Source organism: Somniosus microcephalus, chromosome 18 (genome assembly GCF_052327205.1).
Source record: "Somniosus microcephalus isolate GS21.2 chromosome 18, FLI_Smic_1.0, whole genome shotgun sequence".
Classification (NCBI taxonomy): Eukaryota; Metazoa; Chordata; class Chondrichthyes; order Squaliformes; family Somniosidae; genus Somniosus; species Somniosus microcephalus.
The window spans coordinates 53,031,140-53,054,379 of record NC_141004.1 but is presented as its reverse complement, the minus strand read 5'-3'; the positions used below and the strand labels follow the sequence as shown (position 1 = coordinate 53,054,379).

Here is a 23,240-nt window from a genome sequence, read left to right as displayed (position 1 = left end):
CTATCACAGTCTTACGAACCATATTCGCCAGAAATGGGCTGCCTGAACAGATTTGCTCTGACAATGGACCACAGTTTGTGTCTGAAGAGTTCTGGAGGTTCTTAAAGAACAATGGTGTTAAGCATTACACATCCGCCCCATATCATCCAGCCACCAATGGATTGGCTGAGAGGTTCGTTCAAACATTCAAGAAGGCTATCAAGGCAATGTGTAATGAAGACATACCCCTACAACACAAGGTGGATAACTTCTTGTTTGCCTACCGGAATGCGACACATGCGGTTACCAACCAAACTCCAGCCATGATGTTCTTTAATCGAAGACTAAGATGCCGCTTGGATTTGGTTAAGCCAAACATCAGAAGAGATGTGGAGAACAGGCAGTTTCAGAATATGAATGAAAGGCCAACCAGGAGTTTCAAGATAGGTCAACCAGTTTTGGCCCGGGACTACCGCACAGAGAAATGGCAGCCAGGAACGATCTGCACACGGCAAGGACCTCTAATGTATACCGTGGACATTGGAGAGAGCATTGTAAGACACCATGCTGACCAGATTCTAGAGTCACTGGAAAACGTCAAATCTACACCACGATCCTATACACCTGGTGATGAAACTGAAGTACCAATTGCATCTACCTCAGAATCGGTGATATTGGAAGCAGACGAACCAAACAACGACGTTGATCTCGAATCAACTTTGCCAGAAGAACCTGATACCCCAAAGAGGCGTTATCCGGACAGAATCAGGAAGCCTCCTCAAAGACTGAATTTATAATTGATTAACTTCAGCTAATGTATATAGCAACTGTAATTGTAAATATGTTATTTAATTATTAATCGAATGTTATGTACTGTTTAGCTAAAAGGGGAGGAATTGTAGTGTATGTACCTTGAAGAAGGAACTATATTCTGCAGCCCCTGTATACTGCAGTACCAGTAGTGACCACCCCTGTATATAAGCCTGTGCAGTAACTTTGTATAGTAGTTCCAGTTTTGTCTCCATTCAGTAAACACCTGTTATAACCAACTTCTGCAGTCCGTGTCTCAATTACACACGGACATTACAGGTACTTCACCCAAAGAATAATTCTTCACGTGTGAGCCTTGATTTTGAATGTTAGGAGAGCTATTCAAACACTGTGGGCCTCACAGCTGAGTCCAGTGCTGTACTCATGTGGTGTGCATACCCTTCCAGCAGGGGTCACTGAAGTGGGAGAGGGGGGACCCTGGTTGATTTTGTATTTGCCTCGCTAGCACAGAGATGTTAAGGCCATTGCCACTGTCAACCAGCTGAGATCAGCAATTCAGCACAGACTAGGAATCAATCCTGGATTTTACTGGTCTGTGGGGATCAGCTACCCATTACTTAAGCTTGCTGACCATTGACGGAGAAAATTAAAATGTGACGGAATATTTATCTTCCATGAACTATCTCTACTTTACAAGTTGTGGATTAGCCAGACATTGGGAAGACCAAAGCCATCTCATTTGGCTCAGGGCAGAAATTCTGTACACTTGCCCCTAACTCCCTCCCCTTCCCTGGCTCTTTGCTCAAGCTGAACCGGACAGAGTGCACCCTCATATCACCCACTTTTGCTATTACCTCATTCTACCACCATTGAAACCACTATCCAAATTTTCATTGCCTCCAAACTTCTCCCATGCTTTCTCACTAGTCTCCCAAACTCCACTCGACGCAAACTCCAATTCAAAAACTCCACTGCCTGCTTCCTATCCCACACTTAATTGGCTTGCCCATTGCTTCCATCTTCACTAACCTCTATTGAGTCCCTGTCCCCCAACTCCTCAAATTCCAATTTGAAAAGTTTCATTCTCGCTTATAAATCCATCCTTGGCCTCTCCTCACCCTGCCTCTACAAACTCTTCCAGCACTATGCCCAGCATGTGCTATTTTGTCCTCTAGCCCCAGGTATCCCATCTCCTTCATTCAACCATTCCACTGTGTGGGCCCTACTCTTTGGAATTCTCTCCCTAAATGATTCCACCTTGACACTGTTTTACTCAACTCCACAGAAACTGTGGTTTCACCTGTGCTTTCAGGCATCTCTCCTAAGTCTTCTACTACTAGTCTGTGAAGAACCTTGGGGTGTTGTTTAAGTTACAGTTGCTATATAGATGCAAGATGTTGTAACTTCCACACTTAACCCAGCATCACGGGGTTCTACATTGTGTGTTGGAAGGAGTTAACACAGGAGTGTTTGTATTAAACGTGCTGTAATTCACTTGTTATGTTGTTGCTTGCTATTGGATCATTAGACTGTGTCTTCAGGACAGCAATTCTGCCACTACACTCGGTTCACCTTTCAACATGTGCTTTAGTCTCCAGTGATGAGGGATGACAACCGTGAGGATAAAACCACAATCAGATGTGAAACATCCCCTCCTTCCTCACCGAGGACCATGAGGCTGGAAAAGCTGGCACACTCACTCCAGTCAACCAGTCAAGAAGAAGGTCGAGGGTAAGGAGACTTTCATATTTTTAAACCACGTTTCAAGTTTTAAAAAAAACAATTAGCGAATGAATTTCGAGGTGCACCGCAGTCCTAGAGATTGGTGGCACGTAAATGTGTGTCTCTGATTTCCCCCGAAAGGAGTTACAATATCAGTCATGTCATTACGGTGAGGCATCCAGGTGGTATGAGAAATCAGCACAGTGTGATAGATACAGAACGCACAATCCCAATACTTCATTTGTCCACTAGTATCCAAGAAAGCCACTCCTGGGTTAAGGGATCATCCTCACTCCTTGAAGAAACTCTGCTTCCTCTACACCAAAGACTGTTGTTATTGGGCCAGTAATTCCTGTCCCAACGCGTGAGTATGGGCGGGGTACTCACGCGTGGGCCCGGAGGAATTGCCGGTTTTCAGCATGCACAGCGCATGCGGGGAAAACCGGCATTTCCTCTCCTCTGACCCAAGGGGTTAAGAGGCGGAACGCGTGGGGAAAAGACTCCGGTTTTTACGCGTGGAAAAAGCAGCCGTAAGTACTTACTTTTAACAGGTAAGTGGTCTATTAAGTAAAATTAGAAAAATTTTCCACAGGTTCATTTTTTTTGAAGACTTTACAGTCAGGTAAATGTATTTTTAGCCCCGATTTTTTATATAATAATTTTTTTCAAAATTTAAAATTATTGTTTAAAATAGTTTTTTACAGTTATTTATAGTTTATTTAAGTAGTGCGATGTTTTTTTAAATTTTCTTTCAAGTTTAAGTAGTGTTTTGGGGCCAGGAGTTTTCATGAGTTTGACAGTTCTTACTATCAAACTCATGAATGAACTTTTGCAACCTCCCATTGGTTGCCCAGTGCTCACGTGATCCCAGCCGGCTCATCGCACTAAGTACGCCGCTGGGTCATGCACGCACAGCGCGGCAGGACCTGAGGCGGGCCAGTGACAGGAAATGCAATGCGGGCCAGGATTGAAATGTCAGCGCGCCGGGTAAGTGCACATCGGGGGCTTGCACGCGCGGCAAGTCCCCGAACCTAATTTCTGGGCCATTATTTTCTTATTAGAACTGTCACATTTGTATAATTTATTCAGGTTTGTGAACTGAGAATAATTTCCTCCTCCAGTTAGTCCCAAGAAGTGCCTCTGAATTCTAAAATGGTCTTTTTAACAGTTTGTCACAGTCTATCTCTGTGACTCATTTGCACTGTAAATATATTTAAAAATCAGCATTTCAGGACGGAAGCAAGAACAACTTGCATTTATATAGCGCCTTTAACGTAGTAAAACATCCCAAGATGTTTCACAGGAGCGTTATCAAACAAAAAAAGCAAAATAAGGAGTGCTTTAGTATTTGCAGTAAATACTCATTTAGTATTTGGAGTAATAAAGGACAATAAGCAGGAAATTCAATTCATAACAAGGTATTCAAATATAAAGTTGGTAGGCCTTTTGCCGATGCTAATTGAATTTCATGTGTTCCATGTGTTGATTACTTCTGTGTATGAAGCACCTCCTGACATCAATCCTAAATTGACGTTTCACTTGTTTGAACCTGTGCCTTCTTGCCTTTACGAGCAGCGTCCCTGGATTGCAGAGGTTTGAAATCCTTGTCTCTCTTGCCAAAATCTGACAAATTTAGCAGCCAGTCCTTTCCAGAGGTCAGAGATTTGAATTTCATTGCTCTTTCCTCTCTGGGTGGGAGAGCGTTCGGATTTGGTCAAGTATCCATGCACCCAGCTTCATTGCTGCTGGACAGAGAATGATATGGGAAGTGGCAAAGGAACTCAGTGTGTTACGTAGGAACATAAGAATAGGAGTAGGCCATTCATCCCCTCGAGCCTGTTCTGCCATTCAGTCAGATAATGGCTGATCTGTACCTCAACTCCATATCCCTTTATACCCTTGCCTAACATATATCTATCAATCTCAGTTTTGACATTTCAGTTGACCTAGGCTCATCAGTTTTTTGGGGGCGAGAGTTCCAGATTTTCACTGCCCTTTGTGTGAAGAAATGATTTCTGACATTGCCCCTGAACAGCCTTGCTCTAATTTTAAGTTTATGCCCTTGTTCTGGACAGAGTAAATCGTTTCTCTCTATCTACGCTATCAAATCCTTTAATCATCTTAAACACCTCGATTAGATTAGCCCTTAATCTTCTATACTCAAGGGAATACAAGCCTAGTCTATGCAATCTGTCCTCATAATTTAACCCTTTTAGCCCTGGTATCATTCTGGTAAATCTGTGCTGCACTCCCTCCAAGGCTAATATATCCTACCTGATGTGCAGTGGTGACTTTGCATTACTTATTACGTGTATCGAGACTGGTACGTGCTATATTAACTGGTCTCATAAAGACATAGGAGTTTTTAAAGTGCCTTCTGTTCTAATAGTAGCCCAGATTATGATGAAGTATCTTAGAAACAAAATTAACAATACTTGATGGCACGCTTTTGGATACAGAATTTATTGAAAGTGGAAGCAGATTATTAATAATTGATCCTGGGTATAAGAGGCTGTGGTGTATGTGCCTTTAAGAGCCCCTGTATACTGTAATGCCAGTAATGGCCACTCAGGCTATATAAGCCTGTATAGTGTCTTGTATCTGTTAGGTCACCTCCAGACTTTGCTCAGTAAACACCTGTGAAACCTACTCCTGCATTCCGTGTCTCCATTAACACACGGATACAACAGAGGCCACCTCTCAGTTGTGTAATGTGTCCTGTTTTGATTATCTTGCCTTTTTTTGATTGCTATTGTGATGGTTGCTTTTCAGCATATTGACAGCAGAGGAACTGGCTAGCAATCCCAGCAGCAACAACAGCAGCCAAGACTCGCTGCATAAAGCCTCAAAGAAGAAGGGTATCAAGTCATCTATTGGCCGCCTGTTTGGCAAGAAGGAGAAGGGGCGGCTGGGCCAGCTTGGCAAGGAAATGGCATCAGTCCATGGTACGTATGGCTGATTTTCAAAAAGTGAATTAAATCTCCCTGAGGGTTCAGCGTGTTATTCAGTGTGTAACTGAGTCATATAGACCAGGTAGTCCCAGTCTCATTAAAGGCAGTGCTCTTAGCCAGTGAGGTGGTAGTGGTGTTCAACTGGCCTCCGAGTCCTTGGACTCAGGAAGGGGAACTCAGCCAGGGTCCCTGCTCCTGCTGGAAGTGAACACATGGAGCAGTACATCAGTAAATAGAGGCGGGGATAAAATTGGTGAAAGAAAAATTAAATTATACGAGATACTATCCTTTCAGTTCATCCATTAATATGGGGCCACAATATATTACCTTTGTCAAGCCAGGAGGGTGGCTGGCTATTTTTTTCCTATGTAAGTAATGTGGGCAGGCTAGAAACCCCAAATAACAAATTCCAAGTACTGCTAGGAGAGTGGCAAGCAAATAACTTAGATCAGACGTACCTTTACTCACACAGCCACAAACAAAATGATTTCTGACGACTAACCAAATTGCACAACCAACTATTTCCACTTCATTTTTCCCTCACTCCGTTAATATTAAGTTGTATTTTCTGCTGGTGTTGCTTCATGGTGCTGAAATTTCCTCTTGATTTTTTGCTTTTGGCCTTTGAAAGCAGCATTACAGCAATCCTCAAAATGCTGACCATAATTTCATCAGTTATATTGCTCATTGGATTAGTTTTGCTTATGGTAACGTATATCCTGAAATTAGTACTGGGCTAAAGTCAGGACACCTGCGACAGGGAGCAGGGAACGTGGGGAGCTCGAACAGTCTGATGGAGTACTAAAGTGGTGGTGGGGGGGGGGGATGTGCGGGGATAACTGGTTTGATGGAATACTTACAGCTTTTTGAATTTGACAACTGTGACCTTTCACCCTTATTCATGTTAAGCTGTGTTCAATTGTAACCTTTGCCCCTCATGGTGTGTATGATGCTTGTGTTTTACTGCACCTGTTCTGGGCTGCCTGAGAAACAAACTTTGACTTTTTTTTGGGGGTGGTGGTGGAGGGGTTAGTTACATTTAATTTGACGGCTCCTTTTAGTGCATTTTGCTTAATGAAAGTCTGAATTTTTGCATTCAAAGTTTTTGGGGTTAAAATGGAGTCCACTGTCAGAAAATAAGTACTTATAGTATATATTAAAAATACACAGCCACTTAATTCAATACCATACTGAGTGTTACAGGCTCCTCTGAGTAAACTGTTAAATAGCTTGCTGCAGATCTGTCCAGTTTTGTAACTTGGAACAGTTTTAAATGCCCTTTCTTCCCTGCAATTTTTATTTTGCTCAAAAAGAATTGCCACATGTGTAAGCTGGCATGTTTGCCAATATGCATAGGTTGGTGCAATGTGTTCATTGTGACACTGGCAAATGCATAATACGCTGAATATCAATGGTTTACATTGTTACATAGGAACAGGAGTAGCCCTTTGAGCCTGCTCCGCCATTCAATTAGATCATGGCTGATCTGTATCTTAATTCCATCTACCCACCTTGGTTCCATATCCATTAATAGCTTTACCGAACAAAAATCTATCAATCTCAGTTTTGAAATATTCTTGACCTCCTCAACAGCTTTTTTGTTCTGATCATCTCCCAATCTGTGTCTCCCTATACCTCTCTTTGTTAAGCCGGTGTGCTGCCCATCTTGGTTGTTTGCCTGAGGTATTTTAAGCGATACTGGGCAGGGAGGTCTCCCGTTCAATTCTGTCTGTGCTGAGTTACCTGATCTCAGCTCAGTTGATGGTCTGTAGTTACAATTGTTTTTTGCTTTGCTAATTTAGGGAGCAGAAACGCTTATCAGGGTTTTCACTCCTGATTACTATTCGGTGACCTCCGTTGGAAAATATGCATGCATGGAGATCTTGATACAATTGAGTTAAGCTGTGATGCCTTTCACAGTTGAATAGGCCACCAGTCCTCACAGTCTGGACTCTTGCTTGGGGATGATGCTAAAAGACATCCAATAACAATGGAATGCTATGTCATTACTGAGTCACAGCATTCAACAGAGGAGGAGCGGGGAAAGGAAATCGTAGGGGAAATTGGAAAGAGGAAAACAATCCTGCCTAGTGCTGTAACCTGCAGTATTATCCAGTCATCATGCTGGACCTCTAGTGCACCAGGCAATACATCTGAGCGGGAGAATAAAATGGTATCGCACTTAAAAGAGCATTTTAAGAATAAGCTGTATATTTTGCATACGAGTAAATCTACATATTGCTTTCTTTCCTCTCTCTCCTCACAGGATATGGATATTTTGGTAAGTAGTATCAATTTAAATGACCTGCTGAGTGTTTCCAACATTTTCTGTTTTTATTAACTTAAATGATACGGTCTGTGTGTGAGCGTGAAGGGGAGAGAGGTGGTATTAATTAGTTAAATTATATATTTGGATACTTTTTTTGGAAAAGATATATGGAGGTGTAATGAGATAGCTCAAGAATCTAATATCTTTTACTGCTAGCGTTAAAACCATTGTTTTGACAATTGGGATGGAGGTGCTCATTTCACAAATACTCAGGGCTAACAAGGTTAATTTTACTGTATGGGAAAATTCTCTGGTTATATTTCTTCCATTTAACCTGACAAGAATTGTTTACTTTTGGTTACTTTTTTTGGACCCTAGAAGATCTATTCTCCCTTTTGTAGGTCTCTCTCTCTTCCCTCCCCCACTCACACTATACACCTAAATATGAAAAAAAAGCAGCCAGCCTGACGTCAGATCTCTGCCAATAACACTCCCGAGTCTTCTATTAGGAGATGTGTAAGAATGGCATGGGTCACTTGCCCCGCCCATTTTATCTTCCTTCCTGGCCTCCACTCAGCACCTTGCAATGACAGCATGGCTGAGATGAGGAATGTGCCAACAGGAGAGTTGTGAGCATGAATCCACATCCTATCGCAAGCCATTGGCGCGTCAACATCTTCTACCACCGCAGTCCTATTGCTTTTGTAGCATCCTTTGGCTGGTTGCAGTGACGTCCTTATGCTTTAATCCATCAGTAGATGTAGGAATCCCACTTTCTTTTTCCAACTATTGGAACTTGGATTAAAGTGACAATAAAATCAATGTTTTCTCAGTGTTCATTTATTGTTAACTAGGTGGCATATTGGATGCAGAAATGGGCATCCAGGACTCCCTTACTCTGGGCAAGCTTGGAACACAAGCAGAAAGGGACCGAAGGCTAAAGAAAAAGTAAGTTTTAAGTCATTTAAAAAAAAGTGGGAGAGTCCTTATCATGTGATTGTTTGCAATATGAATTGAGTATGCTTCATTTATTTATTTTCAATGAAAGTAAAGCAATATCTGCTCTAGAATTCATTCCCACTCCCCTTGATCTCACTGCATCGCACATAATTCCACATCCAGTAGGGTAGTTAGACAACCAGCTGCCAGGACTCTGCTAATGCCTATCTGTACTATGATACAAGGGTTCTCAGTACCTCTGTAACCTGGTGCCACGGTTCTATCAGTGCCCCTTTGTAGCCTGGTACCAGGGATCTGTCGATGCCCCTCTACATCCTAGTGCTTGGGTCCTAATGTTCCTTTGTTATCCTTGTAATGTGGTGCCAAGACTCTGCCTATGCCTCTTTGTAGCCTGGTGACATGTCTCTACCAATGCTTCTCCATAACCTAGTGCCTGGAGTCTGCCAGTACCTTCATGTAGCCTAGTGTCAGGTGATGCCTTGAGCCTTCACTCTTCCCTTTCTCCCCAGAGCCGACCATATGTGGAATTCCGAATCTGAAGTGCGTCTTCCACTATATACAATATAGTGAAGAAACTTCAAAACAGCACAATGCCTCAAGTCCTGTAACTCCAGCTTTCTTGAACTAATTATTTCTTTTTTAAAGCTTCAGTCAAGTGTCTTGAATGGATCAGTAAATTAAGATAGTTGTAACTTTTTATTGGTTCTTTTATTCTAATTGCAAAGCATCAGAGGAGCTCTGCTGAAAGGCAGACTCTAAGGGCTGGATTTTACCAGGCCTTAGGAGGCGGGCTTGGAGGCGGGACTGCTGGGAAAATGGGAAAAATTGGGAGTGGGTCCCAACCCCGCTCCCAGCCCGCCTCCGAACCATCTTCCCGGGAGGTGGGTCCCCAACTTGCGCAGGGACCCATCTCCTAGCGGCGGGAAGGGGATTATAGCTAATTAACTGCCTGTAAGAGTCTTTTCACCATTTTCTGCCTGCTGATGTGGCCTTCCCGACGGCGGGAAACCCCGCCAGGGTCAGCAAGGCAAGCTGTGGGTTTGCTGCAGTGTAAGTGTGCAAATGACAGCTGCAGAGGTAGTGTGATGGGTGCAATGGTGCACAGGTAAGTATGACAGGTGAGAGAATGTAGTGAGAAATATTTTTATTCTGTTTATATGTACCTGCAGGTGACAAGATTTGATGTTTCTGTGAAGCCTCATCTGATCGGGAGAATTGACAGATGGCTTCTGCAATCTCACATGCAGCTGCCATCTGTTTTCTCCTAAGGAGAGAGTCATTGGTGAGCCTGGGTGCAAGGGCTCACCTTTGGACAGTGATTGTCAGTATTTGACAGCACCTCAATGCTGTCAAACACTGACAATTCATCTGTCAAAAGATTATGGGACCTGTCCCTTTAACAAAACCGGCAGGTGAAGCGTCATACGCTGACGTCATCTGACACCGACTTTCCTTTAATTGGCCAGCAAACCCGCACGCCAGACTTAACAGGCCAATCAAGGGAAAATAGCATTTGTTGGTCAGACATCGCTGGGGGCAGGACTAGAACCCAGAAACCAGCAGTCCCACCCCCAACGCGCCTCCTCAGGTAAGATCGCGGCCTAAGAATTTCTTATACTAATATGGTTCCTTATTGACTTGAACGTACAGGGACCCACAGGAGAACTATCGCCCTTAAAACGTTAAACGCAAAGGAGACATTTCCCTAATTCTGCCTGTAAATCTTAAACTGTAGCCTGGTATGTGGTTTATTGCAGGATCACTGAGGCAGCTTCTTGATTGTCTTTGACCACTCTGTGACTGAGAAAAATATAGTCCACTGGACTTCATCAGAAAACATTGAACAGAATGAGAGAGATTCTGATATTTTAATGTTTTGTTCCAATCCAACCATAAGCCATTTTTATTTTCATGGCTTTGCTGCCAGCTTTTTACTTTATTTTGCACCAGTATTATTTGTTAACGCCAGCTAGTAACACGAAGTGTTTATTTTCTCTCTTCCCTCTTCATTCATTCTTTTCATCCTCTTATGAACAGTTCCGGGTAAGTTCTGTTCACTGAGTGCCGTTTGTTTTGGTTGCATTTCTCTTCCTTTCCCTCACGACCTCTGATTGTTGCACTTGGTTTTTTTGAAGTGTGATTTTTAATGATAACAAGTTGGTCTTCAGTTTCTGATGGATTTCAGTGTGCCCAAGAAATCCTGTTGGGTGAATCTCACTGAATAAGCACAAACTCTGCACTCTTTGCATTTAGTCATCAGCTAATGAAGTAATGATTTTTTTTCATCCTCTCTGTAGGTTGCTATGAGTCTTTCCTTGTGTCAGGCATCATTCTCTGTCAGAAAACGTGGCTTAGTAACTTTCGTCCAAGCCCAGTGTGACCTGCTCCCTCTGTTTTGAAATGCTTGACCTCTACTTAATATCGTTCCGCAAGGACATAATAAAAAACAGGAAATTGTTGTTAAATGAACTGCAGATGTTACTGTTGTTCTAACATCCTGTGGTGCTTAAATAACCTTTGATAATATGAACCAATTTTTATTGGATCTCTGGGAGTGAGGTTTGTAGAGAACTATAACAGTACTTTAACTTGTACCTTGAGGAAGGGCCATTAAGGTGAATATAAATGACCCAGCCTACAGGTTGTCACTGCGAATACAAACCCAGATTGGTTTGGCTTTTGGGAGCTGCTGACAGGTTAAAGTCCTCCAGCCTGGTCCACTGACTCTGCAGAGCCAATTCTGTGCACTTCCATACTTGCGTCATGATTCTACTTCATAGATCATATTAATGCACCATCCATGTCCATTGTGCTACATATTAAGCCACAGAGTATTTGTTGCACCTATTTAACCTCAATGGGTTAGGTGCCTAAAATGACTTGGATTTCCTTTAATGCTACCCACATGTCCTCCCTCACCACCCCCCCCACCGCAGAATAAAACGGTCCATGAATGTGTGTAAGCCCAAAATTCTTGAAAGTCAACAATGTTCAAACCTAATTAAAAAAAACACAGAAGGCCCATCAACATTTGAAAAGAGAAAAAATGGCCTAACATTTCAAGTGGAACCCTTCATCATTAACTTGGAAACACATCCAGTTGCAGTATGAATCAGCCCTGGTTAAGGAAGGTCTGTTGACTTGCCTTCAGTATTACCAGCTTTTCTAGAAGCTCGTCTTATCTCACAGATTTGGCCTGTCCATGACTCTAATCTATATTAATCTTGTATTAGTACTTTCGTTCTGGTTTTCTACAACAAATTCACCTCCTGTCCTCAATACTGCACTGCATGCCCTCTTAACACTTGCTTGACTTTTGACTTGAGTAAAACATCAACTCTATGTTCGGATTATTGATATTTTGTGCTATTCTAGTATACAAATGTACTTCTTTTTTGAACCTGAAATGTATTTTTCAGAAAGAGAACATCATCAAAACACTAATTAGAGGGATTTGTGACTTGTGTGGCCTATATAACAGCATAAGACTGACAGAATCACACTCCTGAAATCTCAAATTTCAAATTCAACACCTGCAGTGTTAAGACAGTTTGAAGCAGCAGGCTGTCAAAACCTGACTCCGCATTGCTCGAATTGCATTTACATACAAAATATAACTTGTGCAGGAAGCCCTGCTTCTGACACTTTGTGACGCAGGTGAACTTTCAGGTTGTTATTGCGCACGATAGTGAAGAAAGATTCAAATAAAACCCTGGACTTTTAACTAATGTTTCAAGAATTGAATTTTATTTCCAATCTCCATTCCAGTGGAATATCCCAAAATATTCTGGCCTCCTGTTCCCAATCCTTAAATTGGCATCAGTATTAAGATTCCCATTTGTAATAAGTAAAAATAGAATATAATTTAAGCTTGCATATTTGTTTATTGCACTACTGTAATATGCACTTTAAAAAAAAAGGGCCCGAGTTAGCATATGTTCTTTTATTTACAAAATTCCTTGTAGTTTCAATAAGAAATAACATTTCCAATTTTAGGGCCAAGTGTTCTTATTTGGAGTCGATGGTCAAATCATTAACTCAGCAGAGAATATTGAGATTAAATTGCAGCCTGTCAATTTTGTTCTTTATAAATGGGAGCACCATGATCATTCCACCCTATTGTATTTGTGGGCAGAGCAAACAGTTACTGTGCTCCAACCAGCCTACAATCGGGCCCAGTGTTAAAGGTAATGCATGGGAATAGGGATAGGTGGAGGGATAGGTTTGCTGCTGACTACCTCAACTGACTCAAGGCATAAGATGGAATGTAGGATGAAGAGAAAATCTGTGTTGAGGGAAAGCTTTGGGTTTCCTGGCTTTTGAAAGGATAGTGCAAAAAATAAAATGGAACGTTCCTCCCTTTAGAGGAATTAATTATTAATGGCCCGGATTTTGCGGTCAGCAGTGAAGGAACGGCGCTCGTAGTTCGCATAGTGGTTAGCACTGGTGGCATAGTGGTTAGCACTGTTGCCTCACAGCGCCAGGGACCCGGGTTCAAATCTGGCCTCGGGTGACTGTCTGTGTGGAGTTTGCACATTCTCCCCATGTTTGCGTGGGTTTCCTCCGGGTGCTCCGGTTTCCTCCCACAGTCCAAAGATGTGCGGGTTAGGTTGATTGGCCATGATAAAAAAAAAAAAAAAAAAATTGGCCCTTAGTGTTAGTGCGGATTAAATATGTTGGGTTACGGGATTATGGGGATAGGGCTTGGGTGGGATGGCTGTCGGTGTAGGGACCGGGTGCTAGGGTTTGGATGATCAGCCATGATCTCGTTGAATGGCGGAGCAGGCTCGAAGGGCCGAGTGGCCTACTCCTGTTCCTATCTTCTATGTTTCTATGTTCACCTTGCTGACAGCAGGCCACAAAGATATGACCGGCTTTAGAGCAGTGACTTCCTGTTATCAGGCATCTGTTCAAGCGCGCGCCCTCTATCTGTGGCATCTGTGAGCAGGGAAAGAACAACGAGGCTCTTCAACCAATCAGATTGAAGAATCCTCACTGCGACACGGAGAGTCTAAACCAGGAAGTATGAAGCAGGAAATATAAACTCGATATAAATGATGTACAGGAAGCAAAATAAAGATTGGGAAATACAGATGGGATTAAGGGAGAGAGATAAAAGAGACAGACAGAAAAAGTTTTAAAAAAATTATTTACTTTTTTAAAAATCTCCAACACTAATTTTCTTCTGAGGGAATGGGACTCCACACTTTTTTTCAGGGCCAGAGAGGTTGCTCAGCAGTAATTATCACTTATCGCGCCATTTAAAAACTCACCTACTCCTGAATGCAACAGCCATTTTTAGTGTGGAACTCGTGGGTAAATACAGCAAGTCCATGCCATTGCAGTCATTTCAATGCCAGGTCTATCGGCGAGCACTCTAACAACGCACCCTGTGACAGAGCAGGGTATCTCTGACAACAACTTCTGGATTTCTGCGTTTAACTGTGCATGTGCGGATGCCAGAAGTTTCTGTCCGATTTACACCATAATAATGGTGATCGCCGATAGCCTCACCATTATTATTACAGCAAAATCCGGACCATTATCTTTGCAGCCGGTTCAGAGGTTTCCAACCTGAATTGAATCCAGCACTTTGCATTTGGTGAGGCATTAATCAAAGGAACACGATAAGCTGATCTTAATTATAATTGTTTTCTAGGCATGAGCTGCTAGAGGATGCTCGGAGGAAAGGTATGCCATTTGCACAATGGGATGGACCAACAGTAGTATCGTGGCTAGAGGTAAATGCCTACAGAGCTGTCAACCATGGAATTAAGACCACCCAACCATTAAAATTGAGAACACCAATGCATCGCTGCTCCATATTAATTACCTAACTTTCAACCCCTGTTTTCCTAGACTCAAATTTTACTGTGATAATTCAAACTGAATATGTAGCACAATTTACTGGATCTTTAGATAATTGGAAATGCTTTTTTTCCTGGACTGCACTTTCCAATTAAGACTGTGACCAATGACCTAAAAATTACATTTAATTTAGGAAGGCTGAAGAAACAAAAAAAATGGTTCAATCTGGTGTTGTTTTCTAAACCACTGTAGGATATTAATGTTTCCTCAACCAATCAATTGTGGCCTGAGCATCTCTAGCAATACCTTCTCTTCTCACCGCCAATCAATTCTCTTGATTCCTCCAAGGACCTATCCTTGATGTTTCCTCTTCGTTATTTACATGGTGCTCCTTGTTGACATCAGCTACAAACATGGGGACAGCTTCCACGTGTACACTGACACCCAGCTTTACCTTTCCACCACCTCTCTTAACCCCTCCGCTGCCTCTATGCTATAAGACTGCTTGTTCAATATCCAGTTTTACATGAGTCTTAACTTCCTCCAGCTAAACATTGGGAAGACCGAAGCCATCACCTTCGATCCCTATCACAGACTCCACTCTCCAGCCAATGACTCCATCACCATCTCCAGCCACTGTCTCAGACTGAATTATACTGTTCGCAACCTCCGCATCCTCCCCAAGCTCAGTTTTTGAACATATATCCTTTCCATTACAAAGACCACCTACTACCTATTGAACATCACCCATCTCCACCCCATCTCAGCCCATTCACCACTGAAACCATCAAACATAACTTTATCATTTCCAGGCTCAATTACTTAGATGTTCTCCTTGCTAGCCTCCCATCTTCCACTCTCCATAAACGGCAGCTCATACTAAACTTTGCTGCTGGTAGCCTATCCTGCACAAAGTCCTGCTCACTTATCGCTTCCATCCTCTCTGACTTACAATGCCTCAAATAAAAAAATTGTATCCTTGTGTTTAAATTCCTATATGGCCAACCTTGTAATTCCCGCCACCAAGCTCAATGCTTTTCTGATTCCAACTTTTTTGCATCCCCTCTTTGGCCGTGCCTTCATCCATCTCAGTCCCACACTCTGGAATTACGTCCTAAATCCCACCAACTCTCCACCTTCCTGTCCTCCTTTAAAACCCACCTCTTTGACCAAGCTTTGGTCACCCCATCTAATCTCTTCTTTGGCACAGTGCTCATTTTCCATATGCATCTGTGCACCTTGGGATGTTTTTCTATGTTAAAGGCACCTTGTAAATGCAAATTGTTGTTTTTAACTTTCCTTTTTTTTTGTCTGCACAAGACATTTGAAAGCTACACCAAGTACTCCACTTTCATAAGGTGGCATTCTCGGGGTTCAAACTGCCTGCTTTATGTTCTTGGAGCGATAAACTCTACATTTAAAAGTATTTGCTGAACCTTTCATTAATTGGTTGAAGTAGAATAAACAAGAGAAACTGTGCACCATTTTTGACTAGACAATGTCACAACCAAGTCATGTACTGGTGTGTTTTGGCATCACTCAGGTCAGAGTGTTTACAAGAAAACAAAAGCACAATCTTTGGAAAACATCTTTTATGAATCAGGTGCCCCTGTATCTCCTGTCTACTCTGAGGCAGGCTTCCTGTCCGAGAAGCTTGTCCTTATTTTCTGCTGTCCGTAGGCTAGGTGAACCCTCTGGAACAAAAGTGCAGCAGAGGGGAATGTCAGACTGCAGCTGCAAGCTCAACTGAACAGAATTGCTTGGACAGGAAATCCTGTGGGATGCGCTGTCCTCTCCGCCCAACTTCAAGTTATGTAGGTTTACTGCAATAATTACCACATAAAAGGCCTACACAAAGGCCACTGAAGGTTAACCTCTCCTCTTCCCCAAACAGTAATGGTATTTTAAGTTTTCATTGCAGTCGGGCTGAAACAAAATAGAGCACATTTTGTTTAAGAAGGAAAGGTGTCCAGCATATAAAAGCAGGAAATAATGTTCATTTTCCATGTTTGCTGTAACATTAAACAGCTATGGGTGGGAATGCCAGCCTGGTACGTTGCAGCCTGTCGAGCCAACGTGAAGAGTGGTGCTATCATGTCTGCCTTGTCTGACACAGAGATACAGAGGGAGATTGGAATCAGCAATCCCCTTCATCGATTGAAGCTCCGACTGGCAATACAGGAGATGGTGTCATTAACAAGTCCCTCAGCACCACCTACATCAAGAACGGTAAGTTAATGGCATTGCTTTGTGCTTTGAAACTGTTTGTGCAAATGCTTGGAAGCATACTTGAGTATTCTGAAACAGGGTGAGTTAAAATGCATATTCCACACCTGAATGGGGAAGGTAAAATCTTACCAAAATGCTCAATGTGGTTTAAGGAGGAAGAGCAACACCTGAGTGCTTTAATCAGTTTAAGGTTTCCGATTGAAGGTTGACAAATGCACGCAATTGTGTGCCAATTTGAACTGTAAATAACATTCCACAACTTCCCGATTACTATCATCAAAACTCTCAAGATGCCAGACTTTATTGGAATTATTACCTGATAATTGGCCACTTACATAACTGGATTGCAGTGTGCTCTGCTGATGTGGAGATGGCTATGCTGACCTGCACCAGTTTTCTCAATATACACTTGGCAGTGATGAATAGGAATGCTTGCACTGAGATAGTGATGGTGAGGGAAGGGGGAGATGTTGGCTGATCAGTCCTTGGCATAAAATGAAGGTAAATGTATGGTCAACACTATAACACCACACACCTTGAGGTTCCCTGTTGGTGTTAGATTCAAGAATGTTATCATCATGTAGTATATATATATAAATAAATGTGTCTGTCCGTCTGTCTGTGTGTATGTCCACGCTTAACTCAAAAGTTATAGAGCGTACCTACACATATGTTATATCAAAAGAAAGCTTATGATTAGGGGAGTGTCATAGGCATATTTACTTCTTGGTCAGACAAAAATTGCTCGGACAGTATACAAAAAACGTTCAAAAAAGGGACAAAATCCGCTCATAAGCATTGAGTGACGTGATGGTTGACCAATCCTACGGGGGAACCCGCTCATTAGCGTTGAGTGATGTGATGGTTGACCAATCCTACGGGGGAAGCGCGGTGCGTCACGGGGGGGCGTTTCATGGCGTTTGTGGGTGCGGCCTAATCCTGCCGTTAGTGCGGGAGCGGGAGAACAGATACACAGACATCGACAGAGACAACCACGCAGCCCGAGAGACAGCAAGCGTTCACACACAGAGACAGATACACCCGCGCGTCCCCCCCTCTCTCTCCTTCCCCCCTCCCTCTCTCTCTCTCCTATTTATCTACACAGAGAGAACCGCGCGGCCCGAGAGACAGCGAGCGGCGGCGGCGGGTCGGAGCGTCAGCTGAGCTGGGGTGACTCGGGCCGGCCCTGAGGCGCTGCGCCACGCACGGGGGCTCCGGGTCACCAAGGCTGGGCTCTGAGTCCAGCCCCTTCCCTGGGGTGTCTTCCTCTCTTCTCTATCTCCTTCCCTCACTCTCTCCTTCCCTCTCTGTCTCTCTCTCTCTCCTCTTCCCTCTCTCTCTCTCTCCTTCCCCCTCTCTCTCTCCCTCCTTCCCCCTCTCTTGCCGTGAGTGTGGGACCGGGAAAACAGATACACTGAGCGGGAGCTCAGCTGAGGTGAGTCAGGCCGGGCCTGAGGCGCTAGGCCACACACGGGGGCTCCGGGTCACCGCGGCCGGGCTCTGAGTCCAACCCCTTCCCCGGGGTGTCTTCCTCTCTTCTCTATCTCCTTCCCTAACTCTCTCCTTCCCTCTCCCTCTCTCTGTCTCTCTCTCCTTCCCTCTCTCTCTCTCTCTCCTTCCCTCTCTCTCTCCTTCCCCCTGTCTCTCCTTCCCCCTCTCTCTCTCTCCTTCCCCCCTCTCTCTCTCTTTTTCTCTCTCTCTCTCCTTCCCCCTCTCTCTCTCTCCTTCCCCCTCTCTCTCCTTCCCTCTCTCTCTCTCCTTCCCTCTCTCTCTCCTTCCCTCTCTCTCTCTCTCTCCTTCCCCCTCTCTCTCTCCTTCCCCCTCTCTCTCTCCTTCCCCTCTCTCTCCTTCCCCTCTCTCTCTCTCTCTCCTTCCCTCTCTCTCTCTCTCTCTCCTTCCCTCTCTCTCTCTCTCCTTCCCTCTCTCTCTATCTCTCCTTCCCTCTCTCTCTATCTCTCCTTCCCCCTCTCTCTCTCTCCTTCCCCCTCTCTCTCTCCTTCCCCCTCTCTCTCTCTCTCCTTCCCCCCCTCTCTCCTTCCCCCTCTCTCTCCTTCCCCTCTCTCTCTCTCCTTCCCTCTCTCTCTCTCTCTCTCTCTCTCTCTCTCTCTCTCTCTCTCTCTCTCTCTTCCCTCTCTCTCTATCTCTCCTTTCCCCTCTCTCTCTCCTTCCCCCTCTCTCTCTTTCCCTCTCTCTCTCTTTCCCCCTCTCTCTCTCCTTCCCACACAGACAGGCAGACAGACAAACTCATTTATATATATATAAAAATTATTTGTTCTTTTTTCATAACAGCATGCCCTCAAAAAAACGTCACAGACTTGGACGCAGCATTAACAAAAAACGAAGTTAAAGAACCACCTCCTGGGTGCTTAGGAAGAGTTCTTCAATCCCAACAGTTTCATAAACAGTTTTATAAACATGGCAGAGGTTTCTTCATTTCCCTCGGCAACGCCGGGTACTCCAGCTAGTTTGTAAATAAATGTATGTTCCAATACATATCAGGTATTTCAATACTGAACTTTACAGTCAGTCACAGTAGGGGATAAACAGTAAATGCTAATGAGATAACAAGTAATTCTGATACATTTACTGATGATTTTAAGGCAGTTTTAGTCAACACACATCATGGGTTCGAATTTCCAAGCCCCATGGAGGTGGGTTTGGAGGCGGGAGTGGGGGGAAAATTGCAGAATCGGGGGGCACGAACCCTTCCCGCCTCCATGCCCGTTTCGCAGGAGGCGGGTACCCGACCTGTGCTGGGAACCGCCTCCCCGAGGTGGGAAGGGGATTAGTGCCAATTAACTGCCTGTTAACAGGTAGTTAACGGGCAGTTTTTGGCCTAATCCCTATTTTTAGCCCTGAAGTGTGGGCTGCCCGACGGCTCCAAACCACGTCAAGTTAGTGAGGTGGACCGTCGGGCTGAAGGGCTTGGAGGGTTCGAGATAGCCGGTGTTCAGGTGAGTGATGAGTGCATGAGTGCAGGGGTAAGTGTGTTTGGTGTGTGTAAAGTGTTTAAATAAGTTTTACTTACCTTTACTTACTAATGCAGGCTTCCTTCCTTCAGGCCTCGGGAGTCCCTCATCTCACTGGCACAGAAAGCAGAATGGCCGTGAGCTGTCAAAAGTTGCAGCCTCTGCTTTCTGTTCTGGAGAGATTTCTAACTGAGTCTGTGGAGAAGGACTCAAGTTAGAAGTCAGATTGTCAGTGTTTGACAGCTTCACAGAGCTGTCAAACGCTGATATTTCATCTGTCAAAAGCTCTTGACAGATGAAATGTCAATCCCTGACGTCACCTGTAACCGGGTGTCCCTTAATTGGCCTGCTGAGCCCGCTGGGTGGGCTTTACAATGTCAATCAAGGGAAAATCGAGTGGGTTGGTCACAAATCGATGGAGGCGGGACTACAACCCAAAAAGTGGGAGCCCCGCCTCCATCACGTCTCCATTGACAAAATCCAGCCCATCATGTGTCAAGTCTCCCTATCATCCACCAAACAGTCCATTCCAGAAACAATAAGACTGAAATTATATGCAAACCAATAATAATTAAATGCATATATTGATGTAGTGAGTGACTTTAATTCTTTGAGATACTCAAACTTTATGTTCAAAATATTTTAATAAAATATGAATGTGATTGTTTCACCCTCAATAACATTTTTTAAAAAAGCATGATTAATTTATAATGGTGATCATATTATTTCTGTACAAAAGAAGAAAATAATAAAACTGACTAACGCCCCCAACGCAGTTGAAGTTTATGGTTATAATGTTCAAGATTATAACCACTGGAGTGGTTTGAACATAAGAAAATAAGCTGCAAACTCATCTTGGGAAGATGGTTGTGAAGTGGCACATAACACTTGTGGGTTATGATGTCTGAATCCTTCAATCGTATTGTAGTTATAATGCATGCAGGTGCTTGATGTGCTTCTATTTAATATGTATTTATGCACTTTATGTCCCTGTACTTATTAAAACTGGTTTAGAAACATTAAAAAAGCAAACATATATTAGACTTTGAAATCAAAAGGACTTGAAAAGTTTTAAAGGAGTCTTTCCACTCAAGTTCAAAAGAGTAATTTTGTATCAAAATCCAATACAAATGAGTTTATCCTGCTGTATTGCCCATTCAGATAATGCAGACAGGAGGGCAGTTTTAAACTCCTCCGCACCACTTCAATGTAATGAGCTGCACTGATTTGTTTGTCAGTGCAAGTTCTATTAGAGCTGCGAGTTCTGAAGGACATGGTGATGAAAGGCTCATCCTTTGGACCCGTCTGTGCTGCAAAACACAATTGCACAAATAATACAGCCATGTGATGAGGGACTGCTTTTACCAAAGCTTGTCATCTTACTGAGTTTTTTCATGTGCCAAATAACTGAAAGCCCTCTCTGGAAGGGTCAGTCAAAGGAGGTGGATTTCTGAACTATTATGTGCCATCGGTGAAAAACTCCCGTTGTTTCTTTTGTTGATTTGCTCAATTATTTATTACTTGAATGCCAGACATACTAAATGAAAATGACATTTAACAATGTGGTTCCATTTAAAGGAAGGATGTGTCCTGTGTTGATAGATTAAAAAAAAAAAAATGTCCCACATTAGTGGAAGCAGCTTGCGCTTGATCTAGAAACAGACTGGCGATATGGCGAGCAGTAAGGGAAAGACATCCTTCAAAGGGAGGCTCCTCGATTTTTCTCACCTCGGGTCAGCCCGAGTATAAATACAAACCTAAGTAATCCTTAACCTTAGTGAATTACTTTCGGGAGATCTCAGCCAGGCTGCTGGGGTGGAATGCTTCCTAGATATGGAGCAGTTCTTTGGGGAAGGAGGAGAGGGAACTGGCTGCACCATTCCTGACCTGTGAAAGTGCATCTTCTAATGGATCACGAAAGCTTCTCGGTGTTGCAGTCTGCAGCTCAAACTCTCCTGCCCTTCTCCATTGCAGAAGGAAAACACAGTGGGGGTTCTATTTTTTGTTTGAAGGGAATGAGTGTGAGTGAGACTTTGGAACTCTTTATCTCTACAGTTTTGTGGCATTCTGGCAGCGACTGTGCATGGAAAGTGTGTTTTTAATGAACTATCTCTTGCTTTCACTTCTTCCTTTTGTGTAATACTTTTCTCCTCTAACACTGCTTACTGGACTGTCCTTGTGCTGTTTGGGCCTTCCACATAGTCCTCTGGAAATGTCTGGGTGACTCATGAGGAAATGGAAAACATGACGGCTTCAGCAAAAACGGTTAGTCTATCCCTGTCCAACTTTGTTGCGCTGTATTGAAGAACTGTGTCTCTATGTTCATTATTTTCATTTAACCTTTTTCAAACACTCATCTTTTATCTATTTGTAAACATCAACTGAAGTTTGTTACCTACAAGGAATAAGTACTTGTGTCCGACGTATATTTTAACCGCTATATGATGAGACAAATACTTGCTCGGTTGAATGAACCTGTATCTAGATATGCATTTATGAGGTATTCTGGGAATCGGAACTCCTGAAATTAACAGTGGGAGCGGAGTGAATTTTAGAAATATGGAAACCCCACAGATTAAGTGAAATTCAATTGACTTAAAAAAGCCTGGCAAAGTGGTGTGTTGGTGATCGGACACTGGTTCATGGCATTGATTCTTTGTATTGGTGAGTGAGAGCCAGATGCTTACCCCACAGGGTGAGAGGGAAAATTAAAAGAATCAGGAATAGCTATTGGTTCAAGAGTAGCGTTAACAGAAACCAGAGAGCAAATCACCTGTCTATTATCATGGAATAGTACAGGAGCAATCTAAAATACGCAGAGAAATAATGAGCAACTTCTGCACAAACACAGGTGAAATGGTCAGTTATATCCCTACTTCAGTGACTAACAAAATTACATAACCAGTTAGGTTTTGGATGAAAAAGACCATTTGAACTCATCCTGTCAGGTGATATCCTGGAATTTAGGATTGAATCTAGCCCTGAGGGATGTGTTGAAAATCTCATCAGTCTGTCAGATGTAAGGGTTTTGGCATTCTCTATCAACTGCCCATAATTGTGTGGTAACTTGCCAACCAGTTGACTGTTAGTTAAGGAGGGCAAGTATGGGGTTAAAGTGTGTTGCTGAACTACAGTAGGATCTTTACTCTGTATCTAACCCATGCTTTTCTTGACTTAGGAGTGTTTGATTCTGGCACAATTGAGTAACAAATAGAAAAGTGCTTTATTCCATCGCCTTAAAGAAGATACTTAAATGATTTTAAAAAATAATTGTGGAGTTTGAGATTTCTTCCGGTTGTTCCTATTGAAGGAGAAAGATTTTTGTTTTAAACAGGATGGAAGTGGAGCTTTTCACCATGAGCAAGTTTATACACTTCTGTTGTGCAGTACTTTGTTGTTTGGTTTTGTAATTTGTTTTTATTGTGATGGTAAGCAGTTTTAGTTCTTATATATATTCACCGTACTTGTTTTCAGGCTCAGCAATTTCCAGGATAATAATTTGTAGACAAAGGAATTAAAGGGGACATTTTCCAGTGGGTGATGCTTTAAAATAAACTGGTTAATACCTGACTTAACATAATG

At 43.1% G+C, this 23,240-nt stretch overlaps 1 protein-coding gene across 1 annotated transcript in view; it reads left to right on the top strand.

Annotated features, from left to right (window-relative positions):
• Positions 1 to 23,240, top strand: part of ppfia4 (PTPRF interacting protein alpha 4) — a 165,373-nt gene that overhangs the window by 100,233 nt on the left and 41,900 nt on the right. The window contains exons 13-19 of the mRNA XM_086011458.1: positions 2,342 to 2,481; positions 5,245 to 5,417; positions 7,690 to 7,704; positions 8,547 to 8,640; positions 14,312 to 14,393; positions 16,489 to 16,689; positions 21,861 to 21,923. Coding sequence (XP_085867584.1) covers positions 2,342 to 2,481; positions 5,245 to 5,417; positions 7,690 to 7,704; positions 8,547 to 8,640; positions 14,312 to 14,393; positions 16,489 to 16,689; positions 21,861 to 21,923 — 768 coding nt within the window. The remainder of the gene's footprint in view (positions 1 to 2,341; positions 2,482 to 5,244; positions 5,418 to 7,689; positions 7,705 to 8,546; positions 8,641 to 14,311; positions 14,394 to 16,488; positions 16,690 to 21,860; positions 21,924 to 23,240) is intronic.